At 35.9% G+C, this 15798-nt stretch overlaps 1 protein-coding gene across 3 annotated transcripts in view; it reads right to left on the bottom strand.

Annotated features, from left to right (window-relative positions):
* The window catches only part of LOC106135498 (protein grainyhead), a 102000-nt gene that overhangs the window by 4731 nt on the left and 81471 nt on the right, over positions 1–15798 (bottom strand). For all 3 annotated transcript variants that reach the window (XM_013335817.2, XM_013335815.2, XM_013335818.2), the window contains 3 exons: positions 6569–6680; positions 3060–3154; positions 1351–1407 (listed from right to left, as the gene is read on the bottom strand). In XM_013335817.2, the coding sequence (XP_013191271.1) occupies positions 1351–1407; positions 3060–3154; positions 6569–6680 (264 nt within the window). The remainder of the gene's footprint in view (positions 1–1350; positions 1408–3059; positions 3155–6568; positions 6681–15798) is intronic.

Genomic DNA, 15798 nt, shown 5'->3' with positions numbered 1-15798 from the left:
TTTTAATAACAATTATGAGTTCCGAATTAACAAACAAGAAAAATATGCACGTGTCTGAATCGAATTGCGTTGAAACGATTTAATTGCGTTGATTCGAGGTCCACAGTACATTCATAAACTTGTAAAAGCACGGAAAGATAAAGCTTAAATGAGAAAAATAAATATTATTTTTATTTTGTGAATTAGTATTGTACTTTAAGCTTTTACTTTTAATTACAATAGATACAACGTCATCTATCATACAATGACATTATAAACATGGCTGTATTTTATATCTGTATTCGACAATATGTTTAGTTTAGTTGATAGAGTTATCTGTCCTTCTTTAATTTGTGGCAGCTTCATCGCGTATTGGATGGATAATTGAGAGGCAGATAGCGGACTCGTTCGATATCAAACGTAGAAGGGTGCACTGCGCTGTGCGTGGTGCAAGATGTAGCGGTTTTCAGAATGTTCATAAAATGTATCGCCATAATTAATGTTTCTTTAATGGATAGGTAAGTGTACATGCATATTCTTTTTATTGAACGCAACTTCTTATTTCAAATTAAAATAGTTTGAGAATTTCAAAATACGTATCTTATAAAAAAAATTCTTAAGGGCTAATAAAGTACCGTTTTCTGTACAATGAATTTCAAGAAGTATTTGAATATTCAATATTATACTTATTGCTGAATGTATATTTTCTTTCTTGTGTATGAAATACATATAATACAATAATATGGAATACATATTTAACTTCCAAGAAAGAACACTTTATTATGTATAACTATTTACATTTTAATATTTAAAAATAATGATCCAAACACACGAATTATATTTCGCTACCGACTATGCGTTAAGCACCCATGCACCGTGGTATCGAGGCATCTCCGGTGACAACGCGGTTACCGACCTCGTGCCTTCACGTCTACGCATCGTAATATTCATTTACATACTTTCAGTGCGGTAAAGTTAATTAACATTTTGCATCTAAAATAAAAATTGCTTCGTAGATAAAATCGCTTGCAGCGTCCAATTTCCCACAGGTATACTACCTAGTAAATATTTACATTCCAAACATCATTCTATACATTTTTTGCAAGAAAACTAGATTGTAATTGCAATCAGGTGTTACTTTTGTAATTACAGGTAACTGTGGAGCAGTGAACTTTCAATGTCTTTGTGTTATAAGTAATACATGTGTTTTAAATGTTTATGTTTGTTAGGTCAGAAATACAAACATTGCCTTTATAGTTTTGATATTACTTTGATAATTACAAAAATAAAATTAACGGTCTGTACTGTAAGGCGTAGAAGTAAAAAAGTAGGTAATAAAAGGCACTTGTTGTTAAAGAAAATTAATATTACCTTAACTCCCTTTTGGCTGCTGAAGTCCGTACTCAGGCATTGAACCGCAATATTAATCTGAAAGAAAAAGATGATTATGAAATTGACGTTGACATATTTTCTATTATCTCAGTGAAGTACTTTTCCGAAGACAATTTATAAAACAAGCCATGGAAATTGCAATATTAATAAGTATATTCCTATGCATTACAAGAACATACATCCTGACCGCGACAACAGGCGCCAAGAATCCTGTCGCTTTGCGTGGATATAAAAAGGCACTATGGGCTGAATGAGTTTCATTCAGCAGGCAATATAAGGGTATAATCGAGTAGGGTGTTTTTAGTGCAGCAAGCGACGCGGGGCGGGCCGGTGCTCATTACGCGAACTATGCAAATGACCCCCTCGCGTTTTTCCTCTCCGCCGACACCGCCACCGATCACTGTCCGAGCGTATATTATCTGTCGCAAACGACTCGCATCCGCTACGGTTTCACTAGCCAACAATAAATAATTACAGATATCGATAACTAACCACAAACATTAAGTAATTTTAAATAATCATAAAATTTTTTAGTCGTACGAACTAAAGATTGAGTTTTTTCCTCATCATCCTAGGCGCATGAAATACATTAATGAGAAAAGTTTTCCTCATGATATTTCCTCATTCCTTTCTTTTTCATTACATCTTGATCGAAATTTTGAACTTCTTAGTTCAAAACTACATTAGTAAGTACCAGAAGTTACTTTGAGCAGGTATTAATTTAAACAATAATATTAGCATACAGTTCAGTACGAGGCGACTTCACGATGGACATTAATTGTTTAATGAATATTGATAAGCCTTTATTCTAGAAGGTAATATTATTGATGAGGCATTTGCTTCTGTCTTGTTGTAAGTAGTAAGTACTCGCTGTGTAATTTTATATACCTAAGCTTTTATAATACAGTGTTAATATCATTATTTAAATTACTGCAATGCCTTCACAAAGTGATTGACCTCTACCCTAATTATAAATGCGAAATTCACTATCTGTTACGCTTACGCGCCTTAACCACTAAACCAATTTTAATGGAATTTAGTACAGAAACAGAGTGGGCCCTAAGAAAGAACAACAAACTAGATCACGCGGAGGAAGACGCGGGAAAATGCTAGTATTAAATAGAAAAACAGTTGCTTCAATGCGTCTGAGATCATTCTCATGAGTTTTATTTGCTTAAAGAAATAAATCCCAACAGTAAATCAAATTAAAAAGGCTTTCTTATCTCCAAACCAATAATTCAATTAGTTTTTCGTTCAATTAGAATTCTAATCAAATTAGATATAGAAAATTTAGAAAACCACTCCATATCTTTCCCATGGATGTCGTAAAAGGTGACTAAAAGAAAGGCTAATAAACTTTGGATTCTTCTTGTAGACAATGGGTTAGCAACCTGTCACTATTTGAGTCTGAATTCCATCATTTAGCCATACAGCTGAACGTGGTTTCAGTCTTAAAAAGACTGGAAAACTCGTTCAGCTGTCTACCCTAGAAGGGATATAGACGTGACTATATTTACGTACCTATGCAAGTTTAAAACGACTTCAAATAATGTTGCTAATATGTTTATTTAGTCTATTAATTCACTGTGCACTTCTTGGAGGTTATTATGTTCAAGACGAGCTTCAGTCATCTTTATGTTATCGTACGTATAAAATTTAAGTATGAAATAAAAAATGTAAAAGATAACCTTTGCGGCACTCTCGAGCGGGTTCCAGTAGACGGCGATGGCGTTGTGCGCCACCTCCTCGATGCAGCCGGCCAGCCCGATGCTGTTCTTAGTGTCTACAACAAAACAACAAATTGTCATTAATCTTGTCTTCGGGTAACTGTGTTGTAATGGCGGCGGAGATTTCGATTAAGATATCAACGCACAATACGTCATCGGCGACGGAAATTTATTTGCTGGGCGTGAATAATCAGGTGATAGGATCGATTTATCAGCGATTGCAATGTTTCCACTTCTGTCCCCTGGATGGAGGCTTATGGTAATTAGTATGTACCCACTTAATACCAATCGAAGAACAAATTGACGCGGGAAATTAACTTCTACTAGTTTGCATTCAGAATGGCCCCTTATTCATGCCGATAAACGTAATGAATGAAAAAAGAAACAGGAAACTCAAACGACTTTTATGTAGAAAACGGTCTTGTCGAGTTCGTATCATAATTGATGTTACATTTATTACGTTACCGTAACATATAACATACATAATTTTAATGAAATTGAAAAACAGTTTTAAATTTAGTTCATTTCCAATCAAAAGCAAATTAACCTCATAAATACGACGATAGGTGTATAAATTGTATTACATTTTCATTAGTAATTTTCTAAATCTCAATATGTTCATTTGCATTAGTAATTTTCTAAATTTTCATTAGCAATTTTCTAAATCTCAATATGTTAATCGAATTTCATCATTATTGTCTGAAATATAGGTAGATACAGGTAACTTGTTGTCACCGATATTCTTATTAGATTTTGATTTATTTCGTGACAACTGTATAACGTGGTAAATTGCAGAAGCATTGTAGGCGTAACACTTTACGACAGTGATAAATTCAGTTTATTTATTGTAATTATGCATGACAAAACATTTTCGTTTTATACACATTAAGTACTATAATTACTGCAAATACCTATGTAGACCGAAATATGAACATTTATTATTCTGTTGTTTGATCAATCTTTTATTTAATCATTTAATGCATTTTGTCACAGTAACGGAGAAAATTTGTTTATTATTTAAATTTATTGTAGCCACATTGTCTGCGCAAGCAAATAGTTCCTGTGATAGTGAGTGCGGTGGCGTGGGCGGCGTATTATCGGCCGGAGCCTGGCTGCGATCTGTGCGGCCGCGTGGCTCCAGCTGATGTGTTTATGGCCCGCGGAGGACGCCGCCCGCCCTCGCCGCGCTCTACCTTATTGTTTCACACTCTAACTATTTACGAGTCTATTCCATCCTGTTCCTCACATCAACACACCTACTCAAAACTATCAGCCGACGTTATTCAAATGTGTAACGGCTCGGCCGACGCTGGAAATTATGTAGTGTGTCATACGCAATCGGATCACAGAGTCAAATCAAACGTTGCTTAATATTTTAGATGGATCCGATTTCAATTTTAACGGTAAACGACATCAACGAGCTCATTGGTATAACTAATAGAAGAATTAAGATAATGAAATATTTAACTATGGCGACAGTTACTTTTATGTTCCATATTCGTAAAACATTTGCATAAAATTTCGAATTCCTTAATGAATTTGTGAGACGTATTATGATCACTTGTGATTTAAACAAAGGGTTACAGTGGATTCAGGTGGTGAATCAGTGATGCGTAGTAATAAGCGAAAACTGTCAACAGAAATAAGCGTGAAGGCAAAGACGCTTTGGTGCGAGGAGCAGTGGTGGACACGCGATCCACGAAGATGTAAGTAACCGGAGAAGGCATTGTGTGGAGGCGCGGTGCGTTGCGGGCCTCTCTCCGCGGCCAGGACCTGCCTCCCCCCTCCCCTGCTCACCCTCGCACGCCGCGCTTTCACACGCCTGCGCACAGGTGTCCGATGTCGCCCTTGACGCTGCTCCCAAGATCGTTCCATGTATTTTGCTATGTCCTTACTATGATTATTTGAAGTGAGAATGGAACCACGTTGTTTATGTTTAAATATTGGACCAGTATTTAATAAGTATGTTATGTCAATCACAACATAACAAATAAATTTACAGTGAGGCTGTAAATTTATTTGCTATTTTGTGATTGACAAAAAAGTTTCTTTTCCAAAATATTAATAACGAAACAAAAATTGTACCTAACATGTTTAGACATTGCTTCATTTTAAATAATACCGTCAACGATAAAAGAAATAAAACTTAACTAACATCGAGATAAGCTAAAAACCTTGACATTAAACTTGGCCCGGCCGCGCGAATTAATGGCTTCCATGTTTTTATTTTCCTTGAGATTTAATTTATAGACTCTGGCTGCGGCGTCACTCATTACAAATGCTTCGAGCCTAACTTAAGTAATGTTTAGTGTGTAAAGTGTCATATATCAGCGCTGTTTACTCTGAGCGGCGATTAATAAACAGTATACAGATACATAGACATTCCATGATGACACAAACGTTGATTCGACTAGCCGGACCGGGGTTGATTATGGATTTTAATCATTTTAATGTGTGAAAAGTTTATTAAAACATTTTTGAAAAAGACAAGATGCTAGTAGTAAGTATCACAAACATAAATATGTTTTTTTGTTTGATCTTGTTTAAAGAGAAGATGCGAGCATGCAGCGTTGCGCGGGCGCATGCTGAGACTCATCAAGCAATTTACATGCTAATGAGCAGCTCCCTGATATCATCGCAGTAATTATGTCCGTGCGCGCCTATATTGTACGAATGCTTATATCTCCTTTCTGCTTTTCAGACATCCGCCGCTCATATTCTAAACTGAATGTTTCTACAAACCGCCATATCGAGCCAAATGTCAACGTTTATTAGACTCGGGACTGAGTGTTTATACACATCGCTAGGACTGAGTTTTCTCACGAATTTTAACGATTTCCTGTTACTCAGTCGCAGAGATCATAGAGCCCATTGCGTCAGATAACTTCGTAATCGTTTTATTAAGCCTCGGCTCTTAGAAAAGATGCTCAATTCTGTATCTTCAATCTGGTTAATGTCAGAATATGTCATTATGACTGCATGTAATATGAGAGTAGCAGCTAAAGGTATTTAGATGCAAGCAAGGGAGTCTAGGTGGAGGCGCCACCGATGTTTATTTTTAACCGGGGCGATTGATAGGTACGGCGGTCGGTGTGGGCCGCGGACGTCGTGCGCGTTATTTATGCAAATGTTCTAACGAGATATAATGGTGGGCAGCGGGGTGCGCGGGCGCGTCTCCTCGGCTATCTGCCTCCAGCACGATAATTAGGCCCTGCGTGCCGCCGCTACCGCCGCACGACGCCGCCTCCGACCCCGTAGCACGCAACTTCTCCGGCATGTTACTGTGTCGCCTCGAGCACGTTTTTGTGAAGTAAATATCGTGTCTCGGGTGCTTGTACGCGCTACCGACTGATAGCTGCACTCGTGCAAAAACCCGCCACTCATTGTATTCACACAGCCATCACCTTAATGACGTTCGTTACTAACGCACGCAATAGGAAATGTAGAGTTTACCAGTAATAGATACTTACCGACGTCTAATATCCTCTGCTTGACGGAATGCTGCCTGCCGTGCCAAAATTGCCAGGCTTTTATTTCATCCTCAGGCGATTTTTCTTCTCGGAACATTAGCATTACCACGCTCTGTAACAATAATGGATAATCGAGATTATATAAATTGACATTTGCAAGTGATATGTCATTTATTTATGACGGTTATGTAAAAAAATTATACGCTCCTAATATTTTGAATAGACTGCCTGTTTTAGCCTTCCTTAATTATTGAAATCTTATAATATTTTAATACGTTATATTATTGAGAGAAATGTTATTAAGTACGCCTGTTTATTTAAAAGTATTTTTTTTTAATAAAATTTGTTCCGTCCCACCTTATTAGGTAATATCACATACTTATTATCTTTATACATTTTTGTTCTATTCTTCGTTCATTTAAAAAAGTATCGTAATTATAGTGATAAAATAACTTTATTATCAACTTATCTACGTATCCTGATAAATCATTTTGCTAATTTACACAATGTTGAAGTTGCAGCAGCATACATTTTGCGAATGCGCTAAATGCAACTGCCGGTCCGCATTTCTCAGCTATTAAGCTAAACGAGAGCGATTACGCTGTTACGGCGAGCATCTTAATTTCATACGCATTTAAGTGCTTTTTTAAACTCACGTGAAATCTTTCGACCGTTTCCGTTCATTGAAAAAGCGAAATATGCTGTTAAGACGATTTCTATCGTCTGCAACTTAGAAAATGAAGAGAAAAAGAAGTGGCTTGCGCGAGGCGTGGTGGCAGCCGAGCCTTATAGGGCTAACGACGAGAAAGCACCGCCGATCGTCGCCTCGCATTGATGGATCGGCGCGAGGCGACGCTCGGGAAACTACGGCGAGCCGCGCCCTGCCTCGCGAGCTGCATGTAATCAGAATCAGTCTCGTTCGCGTCACCCCCGCCTGACTACTTCGCTTCTACACTTTTATGTTAAATGCAAATGAAACTTAGATGTCATTATACAGTCATGAATATGCACAGAACAAGATAATAAGAGATGAGGAATTCGACGGGAGATTAAGTTTACATTACATGCACTGCAAGGTTATGTGATAATGGCGGAAGAGGTCAGTAAAAGTGCGACTTTATTTTAATATAAGATACGTTCTTCGTGCATCATAATTGCATACCAATCGCTTCGTGTGCCAGGTCCCTGATTGATCAGGGTCCACAAAAACGGATCATATGTACTTTCTCTTATTAGATTGGTGACTTATTTTCACCGGAATTTTGCATATATTAGATGACCCATGTAAGAATATATAAGAAAACGGTACATTGGCATCTACCTACAGTCCCGTCGTTTATAAAATACTTATATAAAAATTTACAGCTTTATTAGAATTCCGCAGCCAGATGTTTGACGGAATACATAATACATTTGGTAACTGTAAATTCCAGATTATATACTATCGCGACTAACATGGTATTCAAATTAGTAGATATGACACTGGGTATTAAAATTTAGAGTTTATTGAACGATAATAGTTTTATTGTTTGTGCAACTGACACCAGCAGCTAAGTGAAAACTAGGTTTGATTACTCCTGTTTATAGTATTGATATTAATGAGTCATAAATAGTTGCAAACTAATTTATTGGTTCTGTAGTACCTAATGGTTTACGTAATTTAGTGCCTATTTTAAGTTACAATTGAACAAAATAATGTTTGCTATTGTTACATGACAAAGACACATTGTTGTAATTGCAACTAACAAACTAAAATGTTTTGAATTACGCAATTTATCAGAAACGAGATTTCAAACTAACTCTTATAACTTTGACTTAGTTAATAATATTCAATTTCAATTCAAATTTCAGATCTAACAAGGCAATATGATGATGTGTATATAAGATGGGTTTTATTAGTGTTTTTCAATAATTAACAAAGTATTGCATGTTCTTTTTTATTTCAATATCATAAGTTTATTTTTTGTACGGGTTGTGTATTCACTTATTACCAAACACAAAAAATTTAAATTAATAAGAAATTATGATCCAAAAAGTGACATTCATATGTGAATTTATTGGTCCACCCACTTTAATTAGCTGCCTCGCACAAAACAGCGCACATGTTTCACAAGAGAGCCACAGTTTTGGCTGCTCGGACCAGTTACCTCCTACTTTTCGGACCGCCAATTAATTAATCGAGTGTATCGACATTCGACCCGATTTCAGGAGCGCGGTTGACAATCTGAGTTATCTGATTAAGCACGCTTTCTCCTGCGTCGTGTCACAGCCGCCGCCGTTGTACTATGTGTCTCGTCGATTACGCTCTGACAGTCAGTCCACATTAATTTCGTCACTCTATTTGAATAAATAAGCAATTGCATACATTTCACATATAACTACGCAATCGGATGATCTGTATCGCGTGTCCACGTGTGACAGCGCGCGATCATTAATCTGCTCATAGACACTGATAGTTGTTTATGTAACGTTTGTTTTAAATGGAATTCATAAAATAAGTAGTAACATGTGGGTATCTAATGCTTATACAAAGTCAATATACTTTAAATTAGAAATGTTTATTTTTGTTATATCTGGTCGTTTTATCCATAGCCATTGACTACAGCTAACGTTGAAACAAATCTGTTGAAAATAAGCTAAGTAACAAAAGCAGTTTAGAGATAAATTTATCTAATTAAGTATTTATAGCGGCCGAGCGTGTACCCACTTTAGTCGTCTATCGATGACAATTTCTCATTGATACTGTCGTTGTTCTACGAGACCACGAGTAGGAGCCCGTTATGTCTTACGCACCTGTCTTAATGTTAAACATAAATTGTAAGTTAATGATGTCGTTAAAAATCAATGAAACAGTAACTTAGAATGTATCTTCAAGCGTTTCGCATTAAACAATCTTTACATAAGGCATGCGTTCGTTTATTGGAGCATACTTGATTTTATTCTTCATCATAATAAGTTTATATGAAACAAAGCATGCAATGGTTACGTAACGTTGCGTGAGCGCCGGCCACCTTCCACCGAACGCATGCACCGTCCTCTCTGGACGACTTTTTGCTCGTTGTCAGGCTTCCTTGTTATTCGCAGTACCGCCGCAGTGCTCATCCATCAGGCCCTATCTGTTTTATGACAATTATTTATGTTCCCAGCGTGGCAAAACTATTTCGCTTACCGTTGAGCTTTATCGATAGAGCAGAAGTAATGTCCTGCCATCTCGATATGCTATATCTGATACGGATACGTCTGTTTGTTAAGTGTGCTAGTTGTTTTAACGCCTTGGTTATTTGCTGCGAGTGTCCGCAGTGAATGTCGGTTTCAACATAAATTCTGAGCGGAACTGTGGGTGTAACTGCAGCGCGGTTGCCTACGATCTGCGTGTCGGTATTTATTTCACATCAGGTAAAATAAATTGGTGACAATTTTTGCATTTCATTTATGGATAAAGGATTATTAATAGTTATCTGTTAAAAAGCTCTGCCTATGATATTACCGTAATATAGTATTCAATATTTTCGTTAATTTTAGATCCTTTTCAGACTCCTATGTGGTTAGAAAATTTGCGATGATAGTGTTGCCTCCAACAACTTTCTAAGCACGCATATAGTTAGGTATTTTATGCGCTTAAATCAGTAGTCAGAATAAAATATAGTAAAAATTTAAAATGGGGTGTTCTTTTGCTCTTACATTTCTTACAAATGACCGAAATGTCATGTTCAATGACATTTTGTGTTGTAGTAAAAAAAATATTATTTCTATAGTAAAAGTGGATGGTTAACTTATTACAAAGTTAGTTGTTGCATTCTACGTGCAGGGTGCCTGGGGCTAACAATATTGCTGGAGAAGCGCAGGCGAACATCCGCCCGCGGACAAATTGCCTTGCATCCGGCGCTAGGGTCGCCGCCCCTAATTGAATATTAAATGCCCAGATATTAGTTTCAATAGCCTAATAGCAACACTTACTAGGAACATTGCTTGAAGTTAAATGTATCATGTTAGATTGATATTATTACTGTTTTCCTGTACGTACTCCTGACTTTGGAATTGTAAAAATAGTATTTTCACACGAATGAAATTTTGTCCAACTAGCTATTTCTAATACTAATAGCATATAAAAATGTTGATGAATCTTAGAGCGCCAACAACCGCTAAATCTCGATTAAATCGAACCAATTCCCGCAATCCATTGGGCGTCGGATTAACATCCGAAGTCGCGTCGTAACAGTAATCTGTTTTAATGTCGAAAGGAAATGTCAGATTGTAAAGTGCAGGGCTTCGGGCCGGCTGTGACGCGGCTTAAGACGCCCTACCTACCGCTTAGAGCACAGCCTTCAATCACGCTTTGCTTGACCATAAAATAATGAGAGCATTAAAATTGACACTTCATGCAATAATATGTTATTGCTTAAATGTTAACAGTACTGTTTTGTAGTTTTCAGTTAGGGGGAGCACGAATAACTTTTTAAATAAAACCCGAACTCATCTCATCTCCAGAGAGGTTAAATATTAATAAATTATTAATCTTATCTGTCTAATGGTTTATAATGTCCCAATTAAACCCAAATTAATACTTTAAGAGTTTCCCAGTCAAATATATGTTATTAACCCAATGGCTTTTTATAAGTTTGTAGGAAATAATTTAACTGTGTAAATACCAATATACCGTAAACAAATCGTTTTCTGTCTCAAAGGTAACATGGTGATTTTATGCTTGACAACCAGTTTGACGAATTCTTTTATACGTCAATGAATACGATCATTCAATTTACAATATTAAAAATAAAATAAACCTCTTGATGTTGCACATTTGTTTGTTATAGCTATAAGTTACTAATTATTGACGGCAGAGGTATTTGATGACGATACTATCAAGGATTGACGTTAAATGCGCGCGCGCATAGACAGTCCAATATTGAGACAATGACGGACCACGCTTTACGTAACGCCATTTGTGTCGCAGCTCTATCTCTATCCACTGTCACCCTTGTTGAAGAATTAAAACTATAAGTGAAAGTTGTTCGGTGACTCAATATTAAAAGTTTGAGTTACAGAGTACAATTCGTCACATACTCCATAATGAACTAGGTTATGTGTGACAAGGTTTATATATATATAATTGCGGAGGCGAGAGTCCATATTAAAGTAAATTTAACTGAGTATTTGACGTTACAGGAGGACTAATTAAGAATTACGTACTTCAGCAGTTACGTGAAGTTATATTATCGAATTATACGTAATATTTCGAAAGTGTAACAGTTATCTAGTGGAATTACGCGAACCTGAAACCGAACGTGGAAAATTCACGCTCGGTCGAGCGGCGCGCGCCCACCCTGCCGTAGCCAAACTTCGTGCAATACCAATGTTTCAATCAAAAACTATATTTACTCCCTTATCCCAATTAATTAACTCAAATGTTAATACGGTTACAGTAGTAGCAACAAACTGAAAAGGCTTAGCCAGCACTTATAATCTTGATTCTACAAAAATCTGGATATCTGGAGTTCAATATGATTTATTTTTTATGATCAAAATTTACGGATACTTTAAAAACAACAGACCTCAGAATGGTACATTCACACTGGCCAGGGTTTGAATAAGTTGAAAGATTATTTGCTGAATTATTAATTACATATCGTGTAAGTAGTTTTTAACATTAGAAATAATAAAAACCAACACACGGAAAATACCGAAAGACTCATGTAAAAACAATATAATTTAATTTCCATTGCTAACGGGATCATTCATTTGCGGTGTAGTAATCCCCATTTTTTTATCTCTGAATGGTATTATCGGAAATATTAAAACAAAAAGTCAGAAAAAAGCAATTACGTACATTAAAATCACATAAATTACGCTTTCAAAAATAAGGAAGACCATAAAAAGCATATTAAATTAAGGTGCGACTTGATAAATATGATTCTGCGGCGAAATTCCAAAGTAGTAAATACCAAACTTCTTTTAATAAGCCTGTTGTAGTATTTTATTTATCACTAACTCCCACCAATATTCTTCAATTGATTTTTTTTATTTGAAAATAAATGTTATATACCTATGTAATTTATAATAAAGGATAATCATTAAGTTTTCCAAATGGAACGTTAGTTAAATATCTAAGGAAACACTTTATGGAAATGATATAGATTTATTTTAACAAATGCAAATTTTGTACAAACAATATATTTTTACCAAGGAACAAATTTCAGTTGCATAATCTTGCAATCCATAATCATTAACTTTTTGTTATGCGGTGAGACTTTGAAAAGAGCGCGGGAAAGACTGAGACAAGGGTGCAACTTAAATTGAGACATTTCAACAGATGATTGATTGTTAGCATGATGAGCACCTTCAGATTGTTTACAAATTTGTCGCATCTCATTCTAAGGACTTGCTTACGAAAAATGCATTACACGTGAGTGCTTCTTGTGCGAACGCTCGATACGTCTCATATGACAGCCCTTCACTGAATCCGCAACGGAAATGTAGACAGGGACAAAGCACCGATATACATTGAGCAAGGCAGAACGATCAGAATGCACTGCAGCCATTATAATCCCTCATCAAGCGTTACATGCCGAGTGCAAAAAGCATCATTAACGATCACCTAAAAAGGCAAACGGGAGCAATCATTAAAATCGAAAAATATTGTAAAAAGAGTACAAAAACACCGAAGTGTCTCGTTACGCGAGTTTCCGTTGCTACGAAAGTGAACATGAACACAATGATGTCAGTGTAGCGATAAAAACTCTTGTAAAAAATGCTCTCAATGAGTAGACGCACTTTGGACACGCGAGATACAGTTTAATCGTCACTTGAATATAAAGCTGAAGGTAGATATCGGTAAGTACATTAAACGGAAAAGTTTATCAGTAGCGCTAAATGGTATTAATCGGTATTGGTATGCAAATTACGCTATTAAAAGGGAACCAAATGATTTACATTAAACAGCAACTTTATACATACCTATCGGAGTAGTAGAAACGTATTAGTTTAATAATAATTTATTTAATAAAAAATACCTGCGTGTGGGCTTCAACTATCATCTACATCTACACTAATATTATAAAGAGGAAATCTTTGTTTGTTTGTTTGGTTGTAATGAATAGGCTCAAAAACTACTGGACCGATTTTAAAAATTCTTTCACCATTCGAAAGCTACATTATCCACGAGTAACATAGACTATATTTTATTTTGGAAAAAAATAGGGTTCCGTAGTATATTTGGATTTTTAGGACACAAACTGAAAAAAATCAACCAAAAAGTTACTTATTTTGCGTACGCTGCCTAAACTACAAAAGATAGAACCGTAAAATGTTTTAATTAATTGTAGATCTTATAAATATCTACAAAAAAGTCCGCGACACACTATACCTATCTATGTCGAGTGAGGCACAACAACCACATTTTTATTTAAAAATCTTGAATTTTTTTTGGTCTACATTTAAACGCGTTTTTTTTACTCATGCTATTAATCCTTATCAAAATAAATAATTTCATCAATAAGTACAGTTTATGAAGATAATATTTGGTCTTAATGATTAAAATTGGACGTTTGGTTTTGAAGTTGTAGTGAAATTAAAATATTACGATTTCTGCTGCACGGCCCGTTGCGAAGTAAGCAAGACTTAGCCGCTTTGCGGGCAGTCCTTTAGTAAGTTCTAATAGAGATATATTTAGTATCGGCTGTGCATCCGTGCGAAGCCGGGGCGGGTCGCTAGTAAACAATAAACTGAATTTATATTTCGAATAAACTTCGAAATTCTATAATTATATTATGATTAATATAATATTATGATTATTTTATATCAGAATACTTTAACCAAGAAATGACGTTTACAGTTGCAAGTTTAGTTTCCATTATTACAAGCACGGTATTTTAAAAACATGCTGAGAAAACCTTCAACGTCGTTATTGACATCTGTGCATTCTTTATTATATGCACAATATTGCAACAGTGATTAATGAATAATGACATTAATCATATTAAAATTTTTACTTTCGCGCAACCCTTCACATATACAGAATATCAAACAACGGAACCATGTCGCTAGCAATGATTAATTGCCACTATATTCTTTGATTGATCGGCCGTTTTTACATCATGTATATTTTAAGGGGCGAGACACATTTCATCTATTCAAGTGGTAACGTCTCTTTTGATAGCATTTTAAAATGAAATTTGTCATTTAATTTAAATGTAAAAATCTCTTACAAGTAGCGTGCGAAACTTAAGTGGTACTATAATTTGCTGAATGAGTTGTTAAGACAAAAATTGGTTGAACGAACTCCAGTGTACTGCATCCGCCATAGCGATGGACGGTACAACTGGGATAATGAAAGGATGATAGCAAGAAAGTAGTCATAGTAATAAAGTTTGAAAAATAAATTGTTTGAAAAGTAATGATGAGAAAAAAAAACATTAAGTCCATCTTCAAGATGATTTTCATTGTACTGTGATTTTAAGACGGAAATTGACTTGCAAAAAGATGATATCGTGTCGTTGCTGTCGAAATAAACTACGTTGCATGTAAAACAAGGGCGGCGTACTTAGCAGCCCACCAATTACAAACCCGCCAGCCACAAGTACCAAAATCTCAATCTTTATTCTTTATTTTAGTTCTTTACAATTTTTACATGCACATCGTATTTTGTATTGCGTGCTGTTAATATTTTCAGTAACTTAAAATTGTTTTTCAGTTGAACTATGTATGTTAGTTTATCAATTCTTTACACAAATAAAAATAAGTACCAGAGTTAGAGTTCATTCAAGCTAATCGGTAACCGATTCGAAAGAGTACTTACCTGTTCAAAATATCCGAGTTCGAATATTATTTTGCAACTCAGTACTTTATATTTATATTTTCTTTCCTAGCTATAGGGACGGCATTATTAGCATCATTAAACCATATTCCTGGGAAAAAATTCCAGCAGGACTTAACACCATTTGGGGAATGTTCTCAGTTACTTCGTTTGCATAACGAACGAGAAAACTGCGCTCGTTAAGTAAACACAATGTTTGCCACATTGGAATTATTTTATCATAATGCAGAACGGTTATTGTTTAAAGGAAGCGATATTATCCAAGCCGAGCGGACTCCCGGGGCGGTCATTGTGTTCCTATATGGCGAATGTCAAAAGCGTCGTCTTAATTATCGGGCGCGGCTGCTCTGCACAATGCCGACTCGATTGCGGCGAGATAAGCCCGCCTGTTCCTACTCGAGTATTGAATGCGATACGG

This window comes from Amyelois transitella, chromosome 3 (assembly GCF_032362555.1).
Source record: "Amyelois transitella isolate CPQ chromosome 3, ilAmyTran1.1, whole genome shotgun sequence".
In the NCBI taxonomy this organism is placed as follows: Eukaryota; Metazoa; Arthropoda; class Insecta; order Lepidoptera; family Pyralidae; genus Amyelois; species Amyelois transitella.
The sequence above is the reverse complement of the archived record's forward strand: the minus strand, read 5'-3'. Positions and strand labels throughout refer to the sequence as shown.